The 22,118-nt window shown below is 47.3% G+C and overlaps 1 protein-coding gene across 1 annotated transcript in view; it reads right to left on the minus strand.

Moving 5' to 3' along the window:
• Nucleotides 1–22,118, minus strand: part of LOC119456633 (uncharacterized) — a 418,815-nt gene that overhangs the window by 396,163 nt on the left and 534 nt on the right. Inside the window, exon 2 of the mRNA XM_049668994.1 lies at nucleotides 21,753–21,788. Coding sequence (XP_049524951.1) covers nucleotides 21,753–21,788 — 36 coding nt within the window. The remainder of the gene's footprint in view (nucleotides 1–21,752; nucleotides 21,789–22,118) is intronic.

A 22,118-nucleotide genomic window follows, 5' to 3' on the forward strand; every position in this document is an offset into this window, starting at 1 on the left:
CGCGCGCGTTGTTGGCAGAGTTAGAAGTGCGACCCCCCCCCCCCCGCTCCCTCCGGCGCTCGCTTCCCGCTTCCTTGCTTGCGCGTGGGAGATGAGTGCGTTCGCTCTGCGTGACAGCGTGCGTGCCCGCACGCTTCCGCTCGGGCATACGGCGGCGCGGCGAAGATTTGATCTATACGGAACCTCACGGCGACGGCGACGGCGACGGCGAAGCCGACGGCAGAAGTCCGGTGATGTGTCCATATAATTGCAATAAAACAATTTTTAAGAGACTTATTATATATTGCTTGTGAAAAGGTAGCATATTAAGGTGACTCAAGCTTGCAACAGTAATACAATGGCTGTATGCTGCTCCGTGTGCAATAATAGCGGCGATTAGATTGCTAGGGTAGATTATTCTTAATTCAGGAGAAAACCGTAAATAGTCGAGCCACATCTGATAATGGACCACCCTAAGCTTTTGTAGCACTTGAGACACCAATGCACTCATGCACTGTTTTGTGGTACACCAAAAGCTGTCCTGAACGCAAGGTTCGCCATGAAGTTTTTTAACAATAATTTGTCTTTCTCTTTCGTAGTAATTATTAATATTCAACACCCGACGTGGTGACTGCGCTGCTAAGCCATAGGACCGAATCTCGGCCACGGCGGCCTCATTTACATGGGGGCAAAATGCAAAAACGCCGGTGTACCATGAATTAGGTGAGCGTTAAGGAACCCCAGATGGTCAAAATCTGGAGTGCTCCACTACGGCGTGCCTCATACTCATATCGTCGTTAATTCTGGCATGCAAAACCTCATAATTTATTTATGAATCTTCAATCCAGCTGTGTGACTTTTATTTGGATGAAAATCAGGCACTTGCTTGACCTTGACCTTGCTTGACGCCTACACCCTCGGTTGGATTGCAGCCCTATTTTTTTAGGCCAACACCTGCAGACTGCTATTTAACAAGGCAACTGCGAGAAGGCGTTAGAATTTTAGCCTCTGATCATTATTACGTAGTGCATCTAACCTAGTCTCTAGAATTATATTTCCTTTACATTTTTCCCTTGCTAGCCTCGTCTTACATTTATGACATTTATGGTATTTTAAGTATTTAAGTATGGTATTTTAAGTATTAAGTATTTTAACGAATTCATCACCATTTTGTCCTCGCATGCAGCTTTACGTGTGAACATCTCTAGAAATATTTTACTTTGCGATGAAACACAGTTCAGGCTGTAGGAACAGGCATCGGAATCTTTGAAAACAATTCACTATCATGAAATATATCAGTATCACCGGCATCATATTCTCTACTATGTCATTATGCTTGAAAAGAAGGTGCAAATAAATATTGCCAATAGAAAACAACGTTTTTTTTTAAATTTTATTCAAAGAATAGTCATATTCCGGGCTGTAACATAGAAGGCTAGCAAAAAAATTACGCCAAAACTAATCTCCCGAGGACTCTCGATGGTAATGCGAATAGCAATCGACTAATGTAGCGACTGATGTTCTTCCTCAAGTGACCTTCATTTAGTTCGGGTAGTCGTGATTCTGAGACTTTTAGTTGCTTCCGCGAAGTACCACGTACACCGACATTGTCCCACTTTGCTATGGCACTCGCTTGCCAAGATCGCCCATGAGCACGGAGGAATCACGACGACTGCACGAAGCCGACTCAGTGACGACGGGATTGTGAAGAAGGAAGCAATGATACCGAAGAAGTGACAAAGGCGAATAACGACGACGCTATGACATCGAATGCATAGCGAAGTTGCCGTGACGAGGATGGCATGAACACAGCACGAGGACAATGGAGCGACGACGATTGTACGAAGAGAATGGCGTGACGATGGTGTGAAGACGACGACGTGACGGAAGAGTCAGGTTACGAAGGTGGCTTGACTCTGATGGCGCGAGCACGAGGTGCATTACGACGACTGTCTGGCAATCGAGGCATGATAGCGACTGTCTGAGGATGAAAGCATGACAAGGGCGGCAGAATCAAGATTTAATGAATGCATGACGACGATCGGATGACGAGTGTGGGATGACAAAGCTGGAATGACAGCGCTACAACGACCATGATGCCATCGTGGCCATGAGCCAATGACTAGTGGCCCAAGCTATTAGACGACTTAGACAGCTGGGTGTGGATTAAAGGTACGACTATGACGGCACGACGAGAGTAATGTCGAGAAGCTGGATGACGACATTGGAATGACCACGAAAGCATCTCTACCAGAAGCCCATACCTAGTGGCCCAAGTCATACGTGGCCCATACCTAGTCAACTTGGGCCACTGGGTCGGCGTATGACACTAGATAGATAAATAGCTAGATAGACAGATAATTAGAAAGGTAGACAGATAGATAGATAAATAGATAGTAGGTAGGTAGGTAGGTAGGTAGGTAGGTAGATAGATAGATAGATAGATAGATAGATAGATAGATAGATAGATAGATAGATACATAGATAGATAGATAGATAGATACATAGATAGATAGATAGATAGATCGATAGATACGCTCCGAACGGCTGAAGTGGGCAAGGAATGCAATTCACATTACAAATCTAAGAGACACCGCAAGAAGTGGGGCAAATGAAGCTGGAAGGTGAAACGAGCGAACACAGAGTGCGCAGCAAGGATTGGGTTACAAATTTGAAAAAATTGCATACGGTAAAACTAAGAAATGAAGTTGAATCTGGCTTCATGTATTGCGCATAGCTGATGGGTGGTGATTGGATCATTATCATCATCAGCCTATACCCACTGCAGAGCGAAGGCCTTTCCTTGCGATCTCCAATTACCCCTGTGTTATTGCGCTAGCTGATTCCAACTTGCGCCTGCAAATTTCCTAATTTCCTCACCCCGCCTAATTTTCTGCCGTCCCCATCCGCACTTCCCTTCCCTTGGCACGCACTCTGAAAGTCTAATGATCCACCGGTTATCTACCTTACGCATTACATGACTTGCCCAGCTCCATTTTTTCTCTGAATGTCAACTAGAATATCGGCTAGCCACTTTTGATATCTGATCTACACCACTCTCTTCCTGTCTTGTCACCTTACGCCTAACGTTTTTCGTTCCATCGCTCTTTGCGTGGTCCTTAACTTGTTCTCCACCTTTTCTTATTATTATATGGTATTTAGCCTATTTGTTCCCCTCCAAGTTTCTGCCTCATACGTTAGCACCGTTAGAACATAATGAATGAATGAGCGACCGTCGTAGGCTCCGAGTCAGGATTTGGTAATGCGCCATATGCACTCCACCCGATTTTTATTCTTCTCTATATTGTCCTGAACAGGGTCCCGTGTAAGTAATTATACATGCTCTAGAGGCTGACTGTCTATCCTGAATTCTTATACCCTTGCCAGCCTATTGAACATTACCTTTGTCTTCTGCATATGAATCTTCAACCCAACTGTTACACTTTCTAGTTTAACGTTATCGATCTTTTGTTGAAAATATCATCTACAAATTAAAGGTTGCTGAGATATTTACCGCATCCACTATAAACCTTCCCAGTCTAATAGTTTGAATACTACGTTTAAGCATGCAGTGAAAAACATTGGAGAGATTGTGTCTCGTTGGCAGAACCATTTCTTAATGGGCAATTTTCTATTTTCTTCTGGAGTACCAAGGTGACGGTGACAAGAACATTTATTGGTCCTGAGAAACTGGCCAAGGGGAGCCGAAGGCTCCCTCAGGTCAAGTTGGTGGCTCCGCCCACGATGGCACTGGGAGGCTGTCGAATCTTTGCAAATATTTCGGAAGATATTCACGTATGCCTCTTGTACTCCTTGATTAAGCACTGCCTCTATGACTGCTGGTATCTCTAATGAATCAAATGCCTTTTCATAATATACGAAAGCCCTATAGAGAGGTTGATTGTACTGCGCAGGTTTCTCAATTAACTGATTGAGGACATGGATGTGATCCATTATAGAACATATCTTCCTGAACCCAGCTTGTTCTCTTCGTTGATTGAATTCAAATGTGGCCCTATTCTATTGGAAATAATCTTGGTAAATATTTTATACAATACTTAAAGCAAGCTAATGGGCCTATAATTGTTCAAGTCTTTAACTTCTCCCCTCTTATGGATTAGTAAAATGTTGGCCTTTCAATAATATGAAAGATTCACTCGAATCCTAAGGTTTAAACCGAATTTTCAGAGTTGAAGTTACTTGTAGGGGTAACTCATAAGAAGGCAACAAACAATGACACCAAGAAAAACATGGGGGAAATTACTGGCACTTACTAATTGAATTAAAGAAATGATAAATTAATAGAAATGAAAACGGATGAAAGAACAACTGGCCGCAGGTGGGGACCTAACCCACGTCTTCGCATTACTCGTGCGATGCTCTCACCATTGAGCAACCGCGCGCCATTTTCCCATCCACTTTCCGGGGTATTTATGTTTTACAACTAGAACTAACCCTGGTCAAAGGATGTTCCACATTCGCCGCTTAAGTTTGTGAGTGGTGGCGCTTGCTAACACTCGCAGGGTTAGTTCTAGTTGTAAAACATAAATAGGCACGCGTAATGCGAAGACGTGGGATCGTTCCCCACTTGCGGCCTGTTGTTTTACAGCGTAAGCTGTTATGGGCTCATTCCAATGGCCGTTTCGGGCTGCGATGATGCTGCCGCCGGTGTCCACCGCGTAACCGCTATCGCCTGAAACGCGAAAAACGTACCCGATTCCCGCCGGGATCGAACCCGCGCCCGCTGCGTGGAAGCCGATAGCCACGCAAGCGCTTGCTATCGGGCCGCGGAAAATACTTATTTATTGACCCTTTTCGCGGAGCAGTTTGTTTTAGAGAAACGAGATGGCGCTCACGGCGGCGCGCCATACGTCTCCTCAGCGACCACGCACGAATACAAAACCATTACCGCTTCTACCTTGCTTGTGTGCGATCAGCTTCGGAAATGCAACTGAGTTTTCGCTAACACGCTGTGCTCCAATCATGCTAGATTGAATCATGTGGATTGAAGACGTGTGCAGTAGCTGGCTGCAAGAATAGTGACTGGCATGTTAAGGAATGGAATGAATCTGTGTGGCCAAGTTCGGGGCCCGCTGCTGCAACTGTCCGAATGTGTTACCGGCACTTCGTGATGTACTGCTTTCCTCGAGGATACAGAAATTTGCTCATCCGCAACCTTGTATCGCTAACCTTTGAAGAAAGGGCTTCATTGCCAGAACATCGGCAAGAGTGAGTACCACTCGTTAAACAATGACAAAGGGAGTAGCGCCGCTTCCTGTCATAGTAAGTTTCGCGCACGTTATCTACACACATCTGTCCCAAATGACAGGAAAACTTACGCCCACTCTATCGCCGACGTATCCAGAATAAGTGAATGGGCGCACATTTGGATATATGCGCACTGTAAACGCACAATAAAATGACGGACTACACCGATGGCGCACGAATAGTCAAAGATGAATGTGACAGTCCACAATAGTAAGCGAGTTACTAGCTGTTATATGAATTTATTACAAGGTATTACAATTTACAAAACAGCTACGTTTCAAGCCTTGTGCGCAGCAAGAACAAATCTATCGAAACTGAGCACACCCGCGAGCGATTAGGCAGAAAATAATCAGCTAGTGGCCGCACCGGGCAACTTCACTGAGTCAGAAACTGAGAAGCCATCGCTTCAAAATATTTGCCAAATATAGAACAAAGAGAAAAATACACTAATCCTGACTGAATTCATGAGCGGAATGTTTGGATAGCTTGGAATACATATTTAGCCCCGCTTTTACAATAAGCACCATATACGCTGCTTGCGCCGTTTGGACATAGCTTAATCAGCTCCGAAAGTGCTTTTGCATGTTCTCTGAAGCTGTGATCAAAGCTTCGCGTCGTCCATCTAGTCACCGTCTACAATATCTCCAAAAACAGAGGTTTTCTAAGCCGCGCCGGCGTCATACTTCCATTGTAATCAAGGAGGCAACGGAGACAGTTGAGGCAAGCAATGGACGCGTCACCACGTGATCAAACATGGCAGCGCCCACGGGATCGCCGCGAAAAGGGTCAATAAGGCAAGCACGCAGGGGGAGACGACTCGAGCCTCCGCCAGTATTGTGGCGCCATCTAGGTAAGATGCCTGCAAACGCAGTGTCCGCAGGCGCAGACGACGATATGTGATTCAGACGAGGCGCGCAATCAACGCGCTCCCGAGCTGCCGAGCCTCCGCCAGTATGGTGGCGCCATCTAGTTAAAGTGCCTGCAAAGGCTGTGCGCCCGACATGTAAGTTGCAGTTCTAAGGCTTGATCGGGCTCAGCAGACTGCTGTGCAGAGAGCATTACAAGCCGTAGCTCGCCGTCGAGTCGGGCGGACAGTTCAGGTCGTTCTCGTCAAAACGAGGCGAACAGACTGCCGCGAAGACCCTGTTGTGCGTGGTGCCCAAAATGGAGCTACTCTTGAGCCGCTCCACCAGCTTACGCTGTGACTGTGCTGCGTGTGCCGCGCAGGCCTGTAACTGTTTTCATCAATTTTCATTTCCATTAATTTATCATTTCTTTAATTCAATTAGTAGGTACAAGTAATTTCCCCTATGTTTTCCTTGGTGTCATTGTTTGTTGGCTTCTTATGATATCATGAATAAAAATCGGGCGCCTCGGTTCCCTTTCTTCTCGTTCATTACATAAGTAGGGCTCGAATCCACCAACAATGATGCCTTCAGGTAGCATATGTGGGTTTATTGACCAGTTGCCTTCACCCAAAAAGATCACGTACTCGTGATGCCTGTGGCAGAAAGGATATTCCACATCCGCCAGTTAGGTTTGTGAGTGGTGGCGCTGGCTAACACTCCCAGGGTTAGTTCTAGTTGTAAAACATAAATACCCCAGAAAGTGGATGGGAAAATGGCGCCGCGGTAGCTGAATGGTGAGAGCATCGCATGCGTAATGCGAAGACGTGGGTTAATTCGTTCCCCACCTGCGGCCAGTTGTTTTTTCGTACATTTTCATTTCTTTAATTCAATTAGTAAGTACAAGTAATTTCGCCTATGTTTCCCTTGGTGTCATTGTTTGTTGGCTTCTTATGATATGATGAATAAAAATCGGGCCCCTCGGTTCCCTTTCTTCTTGTAGGACAACTGAAATTTGGCGAGTCAAAAGAGATTCGTTTTGAGAAATGCCGAAAAATTGAGGACACAAAGCAGACGACTGCTGCGGTCTTATCTTTGCCCTGCCTAAACTATTCGTTTATTACGCTTTATAGATTATAAATCAAGCTATTTGTGTTGTCCCTCCCTGTACCCACCTTCAGGCTGGCAGTATAAATAAATAAATAAATAAATAAATAAATAAATAAATAAATAAATAAATAAATAAATAAATAAATAAATAAATAAATAAATAAATAAATAAATAAATAAATAAATAAATAAATAAATAAATAAACATACAATATCACACTGTGTCTGCACTGTCATTCCATACAACACGTGTAGAGCCCATTACCCCTTTTACTGCATATACTGCCCGCAGCACTATTCGGAAACTCACGTACATAGTCGAGTTTGTTGGTCCCCTTCCCTGCTCATAGGAAACAATCTTGGGGTAGGACTTCCTTTCTGATCAGAAGGCCGTTGTTTAGTGCTCTCGTTCTGAAATCGAATTTCCGCCGCTTCCTGACGCCCAGTTAGATTATAGCCGTTCCGTCGACAAACTGCTCATTACTGAAGGCACTACGATAAACTCCGCTTATGTGATTGCGACTGCCTATTGAAACAGTGTTGCAGAGGCCGCTGCGCTTTTTTTACACCTTCGTATACTTTCGTTTATTACCGAATTTCTATCAACGGTGTCTTCACTCATATGCTCGTCTCTAATTATTATACCTCACCCTTCACTTTTTGTCCGGGTGAGTGCCTTGGAAGACTTGAGCACATCGACTCGGTGACCATATTCGACGCACCTCTTGATGATACCTGCTTCGAGATCAGCACATTTGCTTGCTGCCCTACTTGTTCCCTGTCTACTCCGGACGTCTTCGAGAGCTCCACAGATTCTCTTGAGCCCTACACAACGTTTCGAGCTCCTGAACCTACTTCGCCAGAACTCCTCTACGTTTCATTGCCAACAAGCGACTTTGGGCCGCACATCGACGGTGTAACACGAGATCGATACAGGCGCCCACTCTCCACTGCGCCGGCGACCTTATTGCGTATCAGCCACAGAGCGCCTTATTATTGAAGACCAAGTCGCCAATGTCGTTCAGCGCGGAGTTGTACAACCGTCCAACAGCCACTGGTTGTCCCCTGTAGTGCTTTTAAAGAAAAAAAAACGAATCCAACAAGTCTTGCGTGGACTACCGCCCTCCCAATTGGATAACACGTAGAGACGTGTTAAGCTTTGCCGCGCATTCACGAAGATCTCCATTTTTTTTCAAGGTGTGGTGAACTTTTCCTCACTGGATTTATGCTCCGGCTGGTGACAAATGATCGTCCAAAACAGCTTTCATAACCCCACACCGCCTGTATGAGCCTAACGTTATGCTGTTTGGGCTTTGCAATGCTGGTGCTACTTTTGAACGGAAGATAGACAATCTTCTGCGTCAGATAAATGGGAAGACATGCTTATGTTACCTTGATGACATGGTCGTCCTTTCTTTTCACTCTGCCACTCATCTGTTCCCTGTCGATCATGTTTTGCATTGCCTAACTAACGCAGGACTCTTACTCAACCTAAAGTAATGTCACTTTGGAGCCAAACAACGAACGAGAGTCGGGCACATGGTATCCAAACGCGTCAGTTTACCCATAGTTCTCAAACTTCGTGCCCTACCAAATTCCCGCCACGTCCCTGAAGGAATTATTAAGCTTCATGTGCCACTGCTGATACTTTCGTCGTTTCGTCAGGTATTTTGCTTCTGCCAAGCGACAATGCTGCGAGACGACACTGGCCTTTCTACCTCGTCCCCAGCTAGCGACGACGCATTTAGAACATTGCGCTATGTGTTCAGATCACCACCCGCACGGCACCATTTCGACTCTACGGATCCCACGGAAGTCCACAAGGACGTCAGTGGCGTAGGACTTGTTTCTGTGCTGGCTCAGCCACAAAGTGCATGGACCCGGCGAATGCCAAGTAGCCTACGTGAGCCAGACACTAACCAAGGCTGGATCGAATACCTCCGTCACAGAATGGTGTAAAAGTTACAAATGGGAAAAATGTGCCTCACAAAGGCCTATCGAAACGTAGGCCAGCCTTTCTGAGGCCCCTTATCCTTGTTTGTAACTTTTATACCTACCGTGCTACTCCATCGAACGGCCCCATTCTGGACTTTTGATTTCCGCCACAGAAATGGAGTGCTTGGCTATCATTTGGACTCTTGGAAAACTTTGACAGTACTTGTAGGGTCGAGCCTTCAATATCGTTACCGAACATCACGCCCTATCTTGTGTGCCGACACTGAGAGATACACCAGGCAACCTAGCCCGCTGGGCCTTCCGGTTGCAAGACTCTGACATGCGCATTTTCTAACGGTCTGATCGCATACACATCGACGCGGATGCACTCTTTCGCTCGCCCACATCAATTGACACACACACCATGCCTCTCCGCCATTGAATCTGTGCTTTTTTTACACCAGCGCTCATCGATATGGTTGTGGAGCGGCGCAAAGATCAAAGATCCGGGGATTGTGGCTGCTTTGGGCTGCCTTTCTGACTCCGTAGCAGTTCACCCTTCCCGGGCTCTGCGCCGTCAAGCAGCAGTTCAAGCAGCTAGCATTGAATCCCACTTTCGGTGACATGCTATCCATGTACATTGCATCCGACCACACGAATTGCGAACTCAGTGTACCATATGCTACCTATGCCTACACCATTACCTCAGAGGCCACGACGGGCTTTTCCCCATTATACCTCGCTTAACGCTGTGAGCCTCCTGGCACACTCAACAGAGTTCTCCCTTATCGACCTGACCCACCGATGTACACGACCGTCTGCGGCATGCAAATAAGACCCTAGAAATGGCGCAAAAATATGTAACAAGGTCACAAAGGACAGGACAGGCACCATCTGCCAGATACACCGAAAAATGCCCCCAGCTCAAGCGCTCTTTTAAAAATTTTGTTGCGATCACGAACAACCCACCCGCGCATATCACCCGGAATCTTTAGTATGGCTCTTGCCAGGTCGCAGCGGGCGAGCTGTGCCTTTCACTGTTCCGTTGTGTCACTGGTATTTGGTCTATGAGGTTGCTTAGCGCACTCCCAAGTTACATGAGTTAGGGTAGGTATGCCACCGCACCAAGGACAGTTGGCCCTATAACGAGTGAGATACATGGCGTTTAGCAATTTTTAATGGGGGAATAACCCAGTCTGTATTTTACGCCAATCGGCGGCCTCTTCCCCGCTAAGTTGTGGGTGAGGCGGTGGGTATTTTCTGCGGACTCCGCTCTGATGAGCAAGCATGCCTTTGGCATTTCAATTGGTAGGATTTTGTGAGGGATAGTGCTAGTGGCTAAGGTTAGAAGAGGACGCCGTCTCTCGGTTAGTAAACCCTCGAGCTAACGCGCTAGCCTTTTCGTTCCCCTGTACCCCCGCGTGGCCCGGGCACCAGAGTAGGCGATGACGGTGGTTAATGGATTTGGGGATTATCACGAGGCTAGCCGCAGTCACGTGCCCCTTAAGAAACATGCGACACGTCTCCTGCGAGTCCGTAACAACGACCGAGTCCGTTTGCGAACGCTCCGCATGAGCGAGTGCGATCGCCGCTGCTAATATTTCGGCCGAGGTGGGGGATCCCGCCGTGGCCGATGCGGTTGTTTGCTGCTGGCAGATAAAAGTCTTTAATTAGCCACGTCAGGCAGGCGGCATAGGCCAGTGGGGCCCTGGACTGAGAGGTTCCGACCACCCCTCCTTAATAACTTTTCCATTACAATAAAGTTTCAATTAAAGTTTTGATTAGTATGGCTCTGGGTACGTTCAACCACTACCTGTCTTTTTCTCCAATATCATCGTCAAGTACCGCGGTACCTACCGCATCGCGCAACAGACGTCCCCTGTGAACTACCTCGTTGAGGCGCTCACGCCTTCAGCAGACTTTAGGCACCGTAGGCGCTATACAGTGCATGTGCAGCGATTAAAACCATACTACAGCCCGGTGGTCGTCCTCTCCTTCCGTTGAGTCGCCAGGATGGCGCTTTCTTCTGCGGGAGAAGATATAGCGAACAAGACAGGCGTGTGCTTCGGGCGCGTCGTCAACACCTCTATCGGGGATAGAGCTTGCGTGCTCGGTGGCTGACCCTCGATCGACAGACCTGCCTGCGTATCGTTCTCACTTGGTAATTAATTCGTGTTACAATACATACATACATACGAATACATACATACATACATACATACACACATACATACATACATACATACATACATACATACATACATACATACATACATACATACATGCATGCATGCATACATACATACATACATACATACATACATACATACATACATACATACATACATACATACATAAATACTAGACATTCCAGGTTCAACGCAACCTTGTTTCTGTGTATATTTTAATGCATGAAGCCAGTTATAAATGTCGTGCCTTCGTTAGCATCGAAAAAAAGCTACTGTATTGAAATCTCTACACTAAAATATTTTTATGCCTAAGCGCATGCTTCTTATGTGGTGCAGGGCCACATAACTAGCATGTATGTCTTGCGACTAGGCGGCGAGGTGCTTAAATTAGAACGATAGATAGGGCGTACCGGCTTTGGCCGTATGCGGAAACTCTTGGCTTCGTTCAGTTAAACCGATACGCCGCCTCTCCCAGTCACCACTGTTCTTAACTGCTTCGAATGTAGGCGTAGTTATCAGACACTAACTAATACCACCAATACCACCAAAACATAGACCGCGTAAGACCGAGAAAGTAAGACATGGTCCAGAGGACGAGGCCAGACGGAGGGTACGGGTACACTGTCTGGCCCCATTGTCACTTGGTATACGATAATAATTGGAAGTCGGACTGTTCTGACTGGCACACCTGGTCACGAAGAAGTGTGGTAGATTGACAGTTTCCCCATTGATTCTCCCGTAGGGTGAACGAGCTACAGCACAGAGGGGCGCGGAAGCTGCAGCCATCTCTTCAAGCGGATCGATGTCAAAAATCGAGCGGCCCCGATTCGCAGTCAAGGGTGTTCGGGTTGCAAGATGGTTTCTTTGCTCGTACGTGGTACTGCACTGTCTTGTTCCAATTCTGGCGAGCATTGAAGACAGCCTAGTTTTGCGGCTGAGAAGACAGCGTCGAGCTCAACTAAATACTCAAGTATTTGTAACATGATAATAACTTTTAGTGGTATGCCCTGTGAAATCGGACGGTGACAAATAATCAGCTAGCTTGCTTTAGCCAGAGACTGCCTGTCTCTGAATCGTTGTTTATATATATATATATATAGATGCATGGATCCTAACTAGCCTCTCACTAAGCATTCAGGCACTGTTGCCTAACAATCTAGTATATTGAGCTACATAAAGCTATTATTTATAAAAAAAAATAAGTTGTCGCAGTTTCACCTGAAAGGCGAAGCATCAATTGCGATAGCAAATTTGTAGAGAGCTATACGGAGTAATTATATTAGCTTTATCAGCTGTATAAACTTGGACATGCAGCAGCACCGACAACACGCAGAACTATTGTCGACGCCGTCGGCGTTTTGCCTGCGTTCGCTCAAAATGCGTGCGGCGTTGGTGACTGTTGCCGGAGCCTCTGATATAAATAGGCACTTGGTGCCGCAGCTAAACGTCGCCTCCCTTCACTCCCCCTCCCCCACGGCCTCTCGCGTGTCGGAAGAAGGCGCGTTTGCTCTACATATATGGTGATTGTAAAGGAGGAAAGAGACGCTTACTTCTGCAGCCCTTAAGCGAGCACGGCGCAGAACGCGCGTTTGTTCTCCGCCGTGCGTTCACTCCCCATGAAAGCCCGCGCCCCTCGCGCCCTTTCACTCGCACATGCAGCGTTCGGCGCGCGGCGACGATTTCATCTCCATTGACGTCATACGGAACCTCACGGCGACGGCGACGGCGACGGCAGAAATCTGCTTTTGAGTGTCCATATAATTGCTATTGCAATAAAATACGTATTATATACACACGTAGGTGTCTAGCATTTTGCCTATTTCGCCTTGATCGTATCTTTCTTCATTAAAACCTTTATCGCTGCATGGCACAGTTACCTTTGCTCGTAATGACTGGGGTTGTATAGATCTCTTGCATGCTTTCTTTCCTCCAATACTTTAAACGCCTCTTGCTTATCTCAACAGCTGACACAGCTAATGTTTCCATTCACTTTGAATCCCAGCGCTTGTGGAAGGTGGAAGTTCCCTCCGGGTTTTGCTAGCTGAATATCTTAGAATTGCGTTACGTTGTGCAGAGCTGTTTCCGGGCTATAGTTAGCGCTCTCTTACCATCGACTTGGTTCTCCGACGCACCTTCCAATGGGTTTTTATTGTTGCAGACGTACGCATGATCATATTGCGCGCGGATTTTCTGAAATACTTCGCCCTTAGTGTTGACCTCCACGCTCGCCGCCTCGTGGACACGACGACTAGGATGTCTATACAAGGCATCCTCGCGCCTATGACATCAACCACTGGAGCGGTAGCACAGATACAATCATCTGCGTTCGCGTCAATTCTGTTAGACTTCGCTGCCATCACGAAGCCTTCCAATGTTGAGCTGCGAGTACGTCACGACGTGACGCATCATGTTGTGACCACAGGCCCCCCAGTGTTCTGCCGACCCAGACACCTCCCTGGTGAACGCCTTGCCATCGCAAGGAGAGAATTCGACCAGATGCTGCAACTGGGCGTCATCTCTCCTTCGTCGAGCAGTTGGTTTAGAGCTGTCGACGTGATGCGGAAGCGTGACCTAAGAGTTTGGCGCCCATGCGGCGACTACCGTGCGCTCAACTCGCGCACCGTCCCTCATCGCCATCCACTACCTCGCATTCATGACTTCACAGCCAACCTAGTTGGAACGGTGACATTCAGCAAGATAGATTTAGTGAAGGCCTACCATCAAATCGAGCCAGCGGACATCCCAAAGACTGCAATTTCGACACCATTCGGGCTTTTCGAGTACGTCCGCATGCCGTTCGGGGTGAGAAATGCTGCTCAGACATTCCAGACGTTTATGAAAGACGTCACCCGGGGACTCCACTTCGTCTTTGCGTACATCGATGACCTCCTGGTGGCTAGTATTTTCCCCGAGCAGCATAGCAACCATTTGCGCCTGCCATTTTCTCGGCTCCAGGAACACGGCCTTCTCCTCAACCCCGCAAAGGACGTCTGTGGTGTCCACTACATTGAGTTCATCGGACGCCGCGTGCCTCCCGAAGAAATCAGACCACTGGAAAAGAACGTTCCAACCTTGCGCTAGTTTCCTCGCCAAACGTCACGGCGAAAGCACCGTGAGGGCCTTGGGTTGATCAACTTCCACGGGCGTTTTGTCCCAACATTGCCCAAATTATTATAGCCCTGACAGAGTTTCTCAAGACCACTAAAGCTCCGTCCGCTCCACTGTCCTGGACGACCGACGCCGAAGAGTCCTTCCAAGCGCCCAAAGACGCATTGGCACATGCCACCCTGCTGGTGCATCTTCTACATTTTGCACCAATGCGTAATATCACCGAGGCATCTAGTGCGGCTACCGGCGCCGTTTTACAGCAGTTCAAGCTTAACTACTGGTGCGCACTCAGGCCTGCAGAAACGTGCTACAGCACGTACGGTCGCGAGCTGCTTGCGGTATACTTGGGCGTTCAACATTTCCGACAGCTGTTGGAAGGAACTCGCTTTCACGTCTTCACGGGTCACAAGCCTTTGACGTTAGCTTTTCGTGGTAATCACAACACTTGTACCACACGAGGGATACGGCACCTCAATTTGATCTCCGAGTTCACCGTGGACATAGGATACATTGAAGGCCCATTCAACGCTACCGCAAATGCCTTCTCCCGTATGGACGCAACATCCACGGCCACACTTGACAGCGCAGCGTTTAGACGTCGAGCTTCGGGACCTGTGGCCCTCTGCTACGTCATTAGTACTCTCCGGCGTGCCCCTGCCATTTTCTTCAGGCACAATTACTTGCGACTTGTCAATGGATCGAACACGCCAATTCGTTCCATTCCGACTTCGCCATCAAGCATTTGACAAGCTACACGGCGCAGGTCATCCCGAATGTCGTGCCACCAAGCGTCTAATTAATTCCCTCTTTGCGTGGCCGAGTATGAACTCTGACGTGCGCCGCTGGGCTCGCTCATGCCTTCACTAACAACAATGTAAGACCACACGACACACGAAGTCGCCAATTCACTCCTTTCGTGCACCTGACGCTTGGTTCGAGCGCATTCAGATCGACATCGTCGGCCCGTTGTCACCATCCCGAGGTGCTCGCTACATACTTGTGTAGACCGTTATACGCACTGGTATAACGGCATTTCGTCTCAATGACATAATGGTGCTTACAGTGGCTACCGCGTTTGTCAGAGGCTGTATATCGCGCTTCGGATGCCCCAGCGTTGTTACGACCGATCGCGGCCGACAGTTCCAATGTGATCTCTTCCGCGAACTCACGTGCCTGCTTGGCGTCCGCCATATCCACACTATCGCGTATCACCCAGCGGCACATGAAATGATTGAACGCCTTCACCGTCAACTTAAAGCCGCTTTGATGGCCCGCCAGGCTCGCTCTGCTCGGGCTGAAGACCTTGCTCTCGTCCTGCTAGGCGTTCGCTCCTCTTTCAAGAAAGACCTCAGCTGCACAGCTGCGGAACTGATCTATGGCACAACGTTGCGGTTGCCCAGTGAATTTTTCGCACCAGCTACTCTTGACACCTCGATCCAGACAGCTATGCTCAGTAGCTCCGCTTCCTGTTTGCACGTTTGCGTCCTTGCCCTAGTATGGCGGCATCCCCAAGCAATAGTTTTGTCAGCAAAGCCACGCCTACAGCGAGCCACGTTTTCGTACGGCGTGAAGGCATCCGACCATCTCTTACACCTCCCTATGATGGCGCTTTCAAGGTGCTCAAGCGGACAGAAAAAACTGTTACTACCGACCTCAATGCAGGTGAAGAAGTCGTGGCGATAGACATGTTCAAACCAGCCGACCTAGCGACCTTGCCATCATTACCCGCTGTCAACGACTTTACAACCACCCCTGAAACCACGGATCTACCCGATCACCCGGAATCAAAGTCTGTTCCTTGGGCACCGCTGTACCGCTACTCTTCTCGAAAAAGCGGGGGAGTCCTCTAGCAGCCATCGTGATCTTCCTCGGCCGCCTATTATATATGGCACGCTCCGGCACGTGTTTGTCCTGCCTCGTGCTGCCAGCTGCAAGGTTAGGAGAAAAGGGAAGAAGAATAAAAAGAAAGAACTGCTTCTCCTCCGGCCATCGGTACAAACCGTCCTCAGGTATTTCGCTCGCTGACTCACACATTCTTGTAGTGGACCTAACCTCGGTCCCTATAGTTCTATATGGCCGCAGAATAAAGATGTCTCGTCATTTTACGAATGCTTGCCGCGGTAGGTTTAAAGCGAAGGTTTCATTGCGAGCCAGCCCGGAATTTCCTGACCACGGCTGGGTGCTGCAGTCCTGCCGAATAGCTCATACGCCGGACAGCACTACCGTCTTTACTGCCTCTACAGATGGCGTAGCTGCTGGCCTTGTTACTGAGTGATAAAACAAATGCTTCGGACATATTCTCACTGCAACAATTATTGGTTATTAAGAGCACAATTCCTTTATTAAAGCAAACCTTTCTATGCGCACTTTCCTGGAGTTTGGAGTGTGGCGGAATTACTTGGTCCATCTTTCATCGAGTTGTCATAACATTGGCGCGTTGGACGCTTTCGAGCGTTAATCTATCACTTTAACTTGAATTCATATTTGCCTTTCATCATCATCATCATCATCATCATCATCGTCGTCATCATCATCCTCAGCCTATATTTATGTCCATTGCAGTACGAAGGCCTCTCCCTGCGATCTCCAATTACCCCAGTCTTGCGCTAGCTGATTCCCGCTTGCCCCTGAAAATTTCCTAACTTCATCATCCCAGCTAGCATACTGCCGTCCTTGACTGCGCTTCCCTTCTCTTGGTTATCCTTAACTATAAATTTCCACCGGTTATCCACCGTACGCATTACATGGCCTGCCCAGCTCCATTTTTTTCTCTTAATGTCAATTAGAATATCGGCTATCCCTGTTTGCTCTCTGATCTACACCGCTCTCTTCCTGTCTCCTAATGTTAGGCGTAGCATTTTTCGTGCCATCGCTGTTTGTGTGGTCCTTAACTTGTTCTAGAGCTTCTTTGTTAACTTCGAAGTTTCTGCCCCAGAGAGAGAGAATAAACTTTAATCAAAAGAGCATGCGAGCGTAGGTAGCTCCTCCGCTCTGCACTGGGTGCAGAGCGGAGGAGCTACCTCCGCTCTGCACTGAGCTTGACTCCTGCCATCAGTCCAGGAGTCAAGCGGCCTTAGCTGCCCTTCTCGCTCGGTTGACCAGGTTGAGCTGGTCGGTCGAGTCGGAGCTGGACAGCCTCGCCTGTCCTTGTCGTGTGGGGGGGGGGGGGGGTGTTACGGGTGTGAGTTGTGGTGTGCTTGCGCAAGCCCGTACCATGTGGTAAAGCGTTATACGCATTGATCGCAGTGTGGACATTTATAGGAATACAGCGCAGGGTGTATGACGTGGTAAAGACTCAAATGTGGATATTATTTAGAGTTTTCGCAATATTACGGCTTCCTCTCACGTCAGAGCAATATGCCGTGGCGGTAGTGCTTTTCGTGAAAGACGATAGTGTTGTAGGATGTGCGTGTAGGTTAATGGTATGGGATCTGGATGGAACTGCTCGGCGCGGTCATCTTGCGGCTCCCGGTGGGCATGCGCTCGGGCGTACGCGTGTGCCTGCTGATTGCCGCGTAAGGATTCACGCCCCGGAGTCCACACGATTTGTATGTATGGTGGGAGCTGGTGCGCTCCATTCAGAATGCGATGTGCGGCCCTGGAAATTTTGGCCCCGGAATAATTTCTGCGTGCCGTCTGAGAGTCCGTCAGAACTATGACGCAATCCCAGTGTGGTCAAGTCGTGATGGCTAACGCTATCGCTAGTTCCTCTGTTAGAGGTTGGAATGTGCATAATTTTAGACGAGACGCACAGATGAGGAACACACACGACAGAGCGCTATTTGCAACAATCGATTTATTCCCTTGTTAGCGGAATAAATACTGGAAGACACTCAAAGGGGGAGAGCGACAAAAAAACTTTACAAACAGGGCCATCCACCAATACCGAGCCGGCTTTGTCACTTGATCAAAATTTTTCCTGCACTCGACATCGCAAAAAAGGAACACGGATACAAAATTGCAGATTAGCACGTAAGAAATGCACTAAGGGAGACGGATGGCATGCTTACGCACATACTTTCCACAGGCACGATATCAGTGACTTCGATTATCTCTCGCGTCATTTGGCTGCCATCTTTGCTCACAATCTTGCATTTTTCAAAGATTGGCCGACATCCGCAATCTCTACAATGTATCCCAAGGTGTCCTGCGCCTGCTTGGAAACATTATAGTCATGCTCCTTTAATCTTTCGTTCGGACATCGTCCAATCTGTCAGATGTACTTTCTGCCGCACTTAAGTGGAACAGAATATACCACTACAGTCGACGTACAGTCGACGAACTTCTTTCTGTGTTGTGTTTCACAGCCTCGTTTCTGTGTGGCATCTGGGTTTACCTTCGCACACGTGCTCAGCAACCTTTCCGGTGCGGAAAACACCACTTTTACATTGCATCTTTTGCGAATTTTCTTTACACGGTGCGCGATCGAATGAATGTACGGTATCACCACTTTTTTTTCTCGTGTGCTTGAGCCGCAGGGCTTCCTCCCAAATAATGATGCCCTGGCTACGATTTCTTGAGGAATGATTATGCCACAGGTACTAATACATGGAAAGGATAACCTGCCACCGTGAGCCTGCGTGTTGGCTCCCAAAAGCTGTCAGCAGTGCTATGATGGCACTATTTTTGTAACGCGTTTTTGTAGGAAGACTTAACAATGGCTCGTTTTACGACTTTGGAATGCGCGGATTCGAATGGCAAAAAAGGCTTATTTGCTGGCGGGGGCAAGGAAGAGTGTCTTTCTTTCTTTCTTGTCTGGCTCAGTGAGTTTTCTTTTTTTTATGTGGGAGGCATCATGTACCAACCAGCCCAAGAGGAGACTCTCCCTAAGCACATAGAGAGAAAAGAAGCGAGTTAACTGGCAACGGCCACCAGAAGGGGAACATTACACAAAAAAGGGAACAGAGAATAGGAGATGGTGTACAATAATAGTAAAAAAGGGAAAAGTGTGAGCGCTGAGATGATAGAAAATGCAATATTGAAAAAAAGTAAAAAAAAAAAAAAACACGAGCATGAGCAAAACGAATTGGAAGGCAATTCAATCACTAGTTCAAGTCGATCACAGACAATGTCTTTCTGAGCTGTATAGGGTTAGAAAGGCGCGAAGTCTGCGCGCAGCACCCTATCGCGTCACCTCTCAAGTGATAGGAGTATATATAAGAGGAGCGTCGGACTGCTTAAACTTCTTTTTAGTACAGCCATTGTGAATCAGCCCACATTTTTACACTTCACATAACCACAGGAACGAACGCCCTTAATTTTTAGGGTTCACTAGCTTGATGATCAGCTCACATTTTTCGACCAGCCATGCCCTCAGGAGCGGCCCGCATTTTACTGCAACAGCGGTTAAGTGGTCGAAACTGGGGTTTGCCTTGCCCGTCTGTCGGTGTTCCGTCCGCCCAGCCACCCTGTCCTGAGAGCAGTGGCATTTAAGCATGTAATATTTTGGAGGCCCGAATGAGCACTGCTGTAGCGGGTAAAGGTTACACTGTGTGTGGACATCGCATAGAAACTGTTATCGACAAGATGGCAATGTGTCTACATGCAATTATTCGTTGTCATGCTCCTTAAAACGGCGTCGGTGGCGCAAAGAAGTTGCGCATGACAATGATGACGACAAGCCTGAAATATTGCACACACCTACGCCAGATGATGCACCGAGAATAAAGTAGTAGGGGGAAAACAACGCTGAACGCATCGAAAACATCAATAATGGCAGCGAGGTAGCAGTGACAATGCTACGTTGTTTACAGAGTAGCCCACAGTATTCACAGTGCCATAAAGGTATAGTAGCGCTGCAAATATACACAGAAAACGAAATCGCTGAAATCTGCGTCATTTCGCTCGTGTCATCAGTTGTAGTAGAAGTTTTGGCCTAATAGTCTCTTTGTAAGCGGCACCCTCGGAAGGCTCATCGACCCTTAAAAACATGAAGCCTTTAACACAGCCATTGCCTCCTCATCTGCGCCTAAACATAGATTTACACGAAAACTGAATAAGAAAGGTGTATCGAGATTTCAAATTTGAAAAAATTAAAATTAAATTATGGGGTTTTACGTGCCAAAACCAGTTCTGATTATGAGGCACGCCGTAGTGAGGGACTCCGGAAATTTGGACCACCTGGGGTTCTTTAACGTGCACCTAAATCTAAATACACGAGTGTTTTCGCATTTCGCCCCCATCGAAATGCGGCCGCCGTGGCCGGGATTCGATCCCGCGACCTTGTGCTCAGCAGCCCAACACCATAGCCACTGAGCAACCACGGCGGGTATTTCAAATTTGAAGGTAATTTCGAATGCCGCGCTGCAGTCACGTCGAGTAGGTAGGTGCTTAGACGTTGTCCTGTTGAATGATGGCAACAAAGGAATGGGGCTGTTTTACACAAAATAAAGAAAAGTAAGCATCGCTCACCAAGATTATCTGAATCAAATATATTTAAATAATAAAATGTTACACGACCACGAGCAAAAAAGAAAACATTAGCACAAGCTTTTGGCCAAGGAACTGTGAATAAATTGTTTCAGAAAACTAGTCGTTCGAACTAAATAAAACAGGCTGCTTAGACAAGCGGAGTTTGGGAGTTCTAAAGCCTGTTCCTATCTGTAGTTTTATTTCCACAACATGTCTGACTATCGCTTACTGAAAGGCCGTTGCAAACATAACAAAGAACACTAGGTAAGAACTTATCTAGGTCACACTATTCTTTCTGTACTATCCCACAATTAAAACAAAATCTTAAATAATAAAATAAACCTAATTTGCATTGTTACATCAAATTATAAGTTTCAATTCCCGTTTAACAAACCACCTTTAAACCACTGGGTTCATGCCAAGTTTCGCGAAGTGGCTGATCGCGATTATTCGTTAAGAAGAAAAAGGGGACTAAAATAAAACAAGCATATAAGATGCTTGTCTTCACAGGGGGAGAATACTGCTGTCTCAACAAATGATTCCAGAACCGAAGGAATCACTGAAGTTTCTGGACTTTTTTCATGCTTCACTATCTTCGGAATCGGCCCACAATTTCGCACTGTGCATAACCACAATAACGGCGCACATTTTTAGACAGCGTTAGCTTGGAGATCGACCAAAGAAGGAGGCTAGAAACCCACAGACCCGATACGGAATAGTGTGGGTAACTCGCTAAGACAAACATTGTCTCTGAAATTGAGAATTCTCACACTGTTCATCACGAGAACGAGACACACGTCTGCGTTGCACACAAAAGCGCGGTGATCAACTTGCGCCTGGCAGATTTTCCAAATTTCGCATAAAGTGTCAGTGGTCAGAATGTTAGATTGAAAGCAAAAATACTCACTCGCGGTGCGATGTCTGTTCTCGATTCCCTCGTTCTCTGCAAAAGAAAGAAACAGAGCAGAAGTGGTCCTTTAGTACAGCATCATTATTGAAATCAGCGTGCACACAGAAATATGTAGCGGAAAGGCGCATTAACATGGCTCAAACCTGCCGCAGTAATCTAGCGCTTGCATTTATAAAGCAGCGCTGCAAAGTTGAAACATACACAGGGAAGTAAACAGCAAAGACGGAGCGTTTCGTCTGTGCTGTTTTCGTCCATGTGTATGTTTCAACTTTGCAGCGCTGTTTTATCGGTACAAACATGAAATTCTAACTAGCCCGAACGGAAGTCGCACTGCCGAGCTCGAGGAGCCGGGTTCCATACCGG

This window comes from Dermacentor silvarum, chromosome 6, assembly GCF_013339745.2.
Source record: "Dermacentor silvarum isolate Dsil-2018 chromosome 6, BIME_Dsil_1.4, whole genome shotgun sequence".
In the NCBI taxonomy this organism is placed as follows: Eukaryota; Metazoa; Arthropoda; class Arachnida; order Ixodida; family Ixodidae; genus Dermacentor; species Dermacentor silvarum.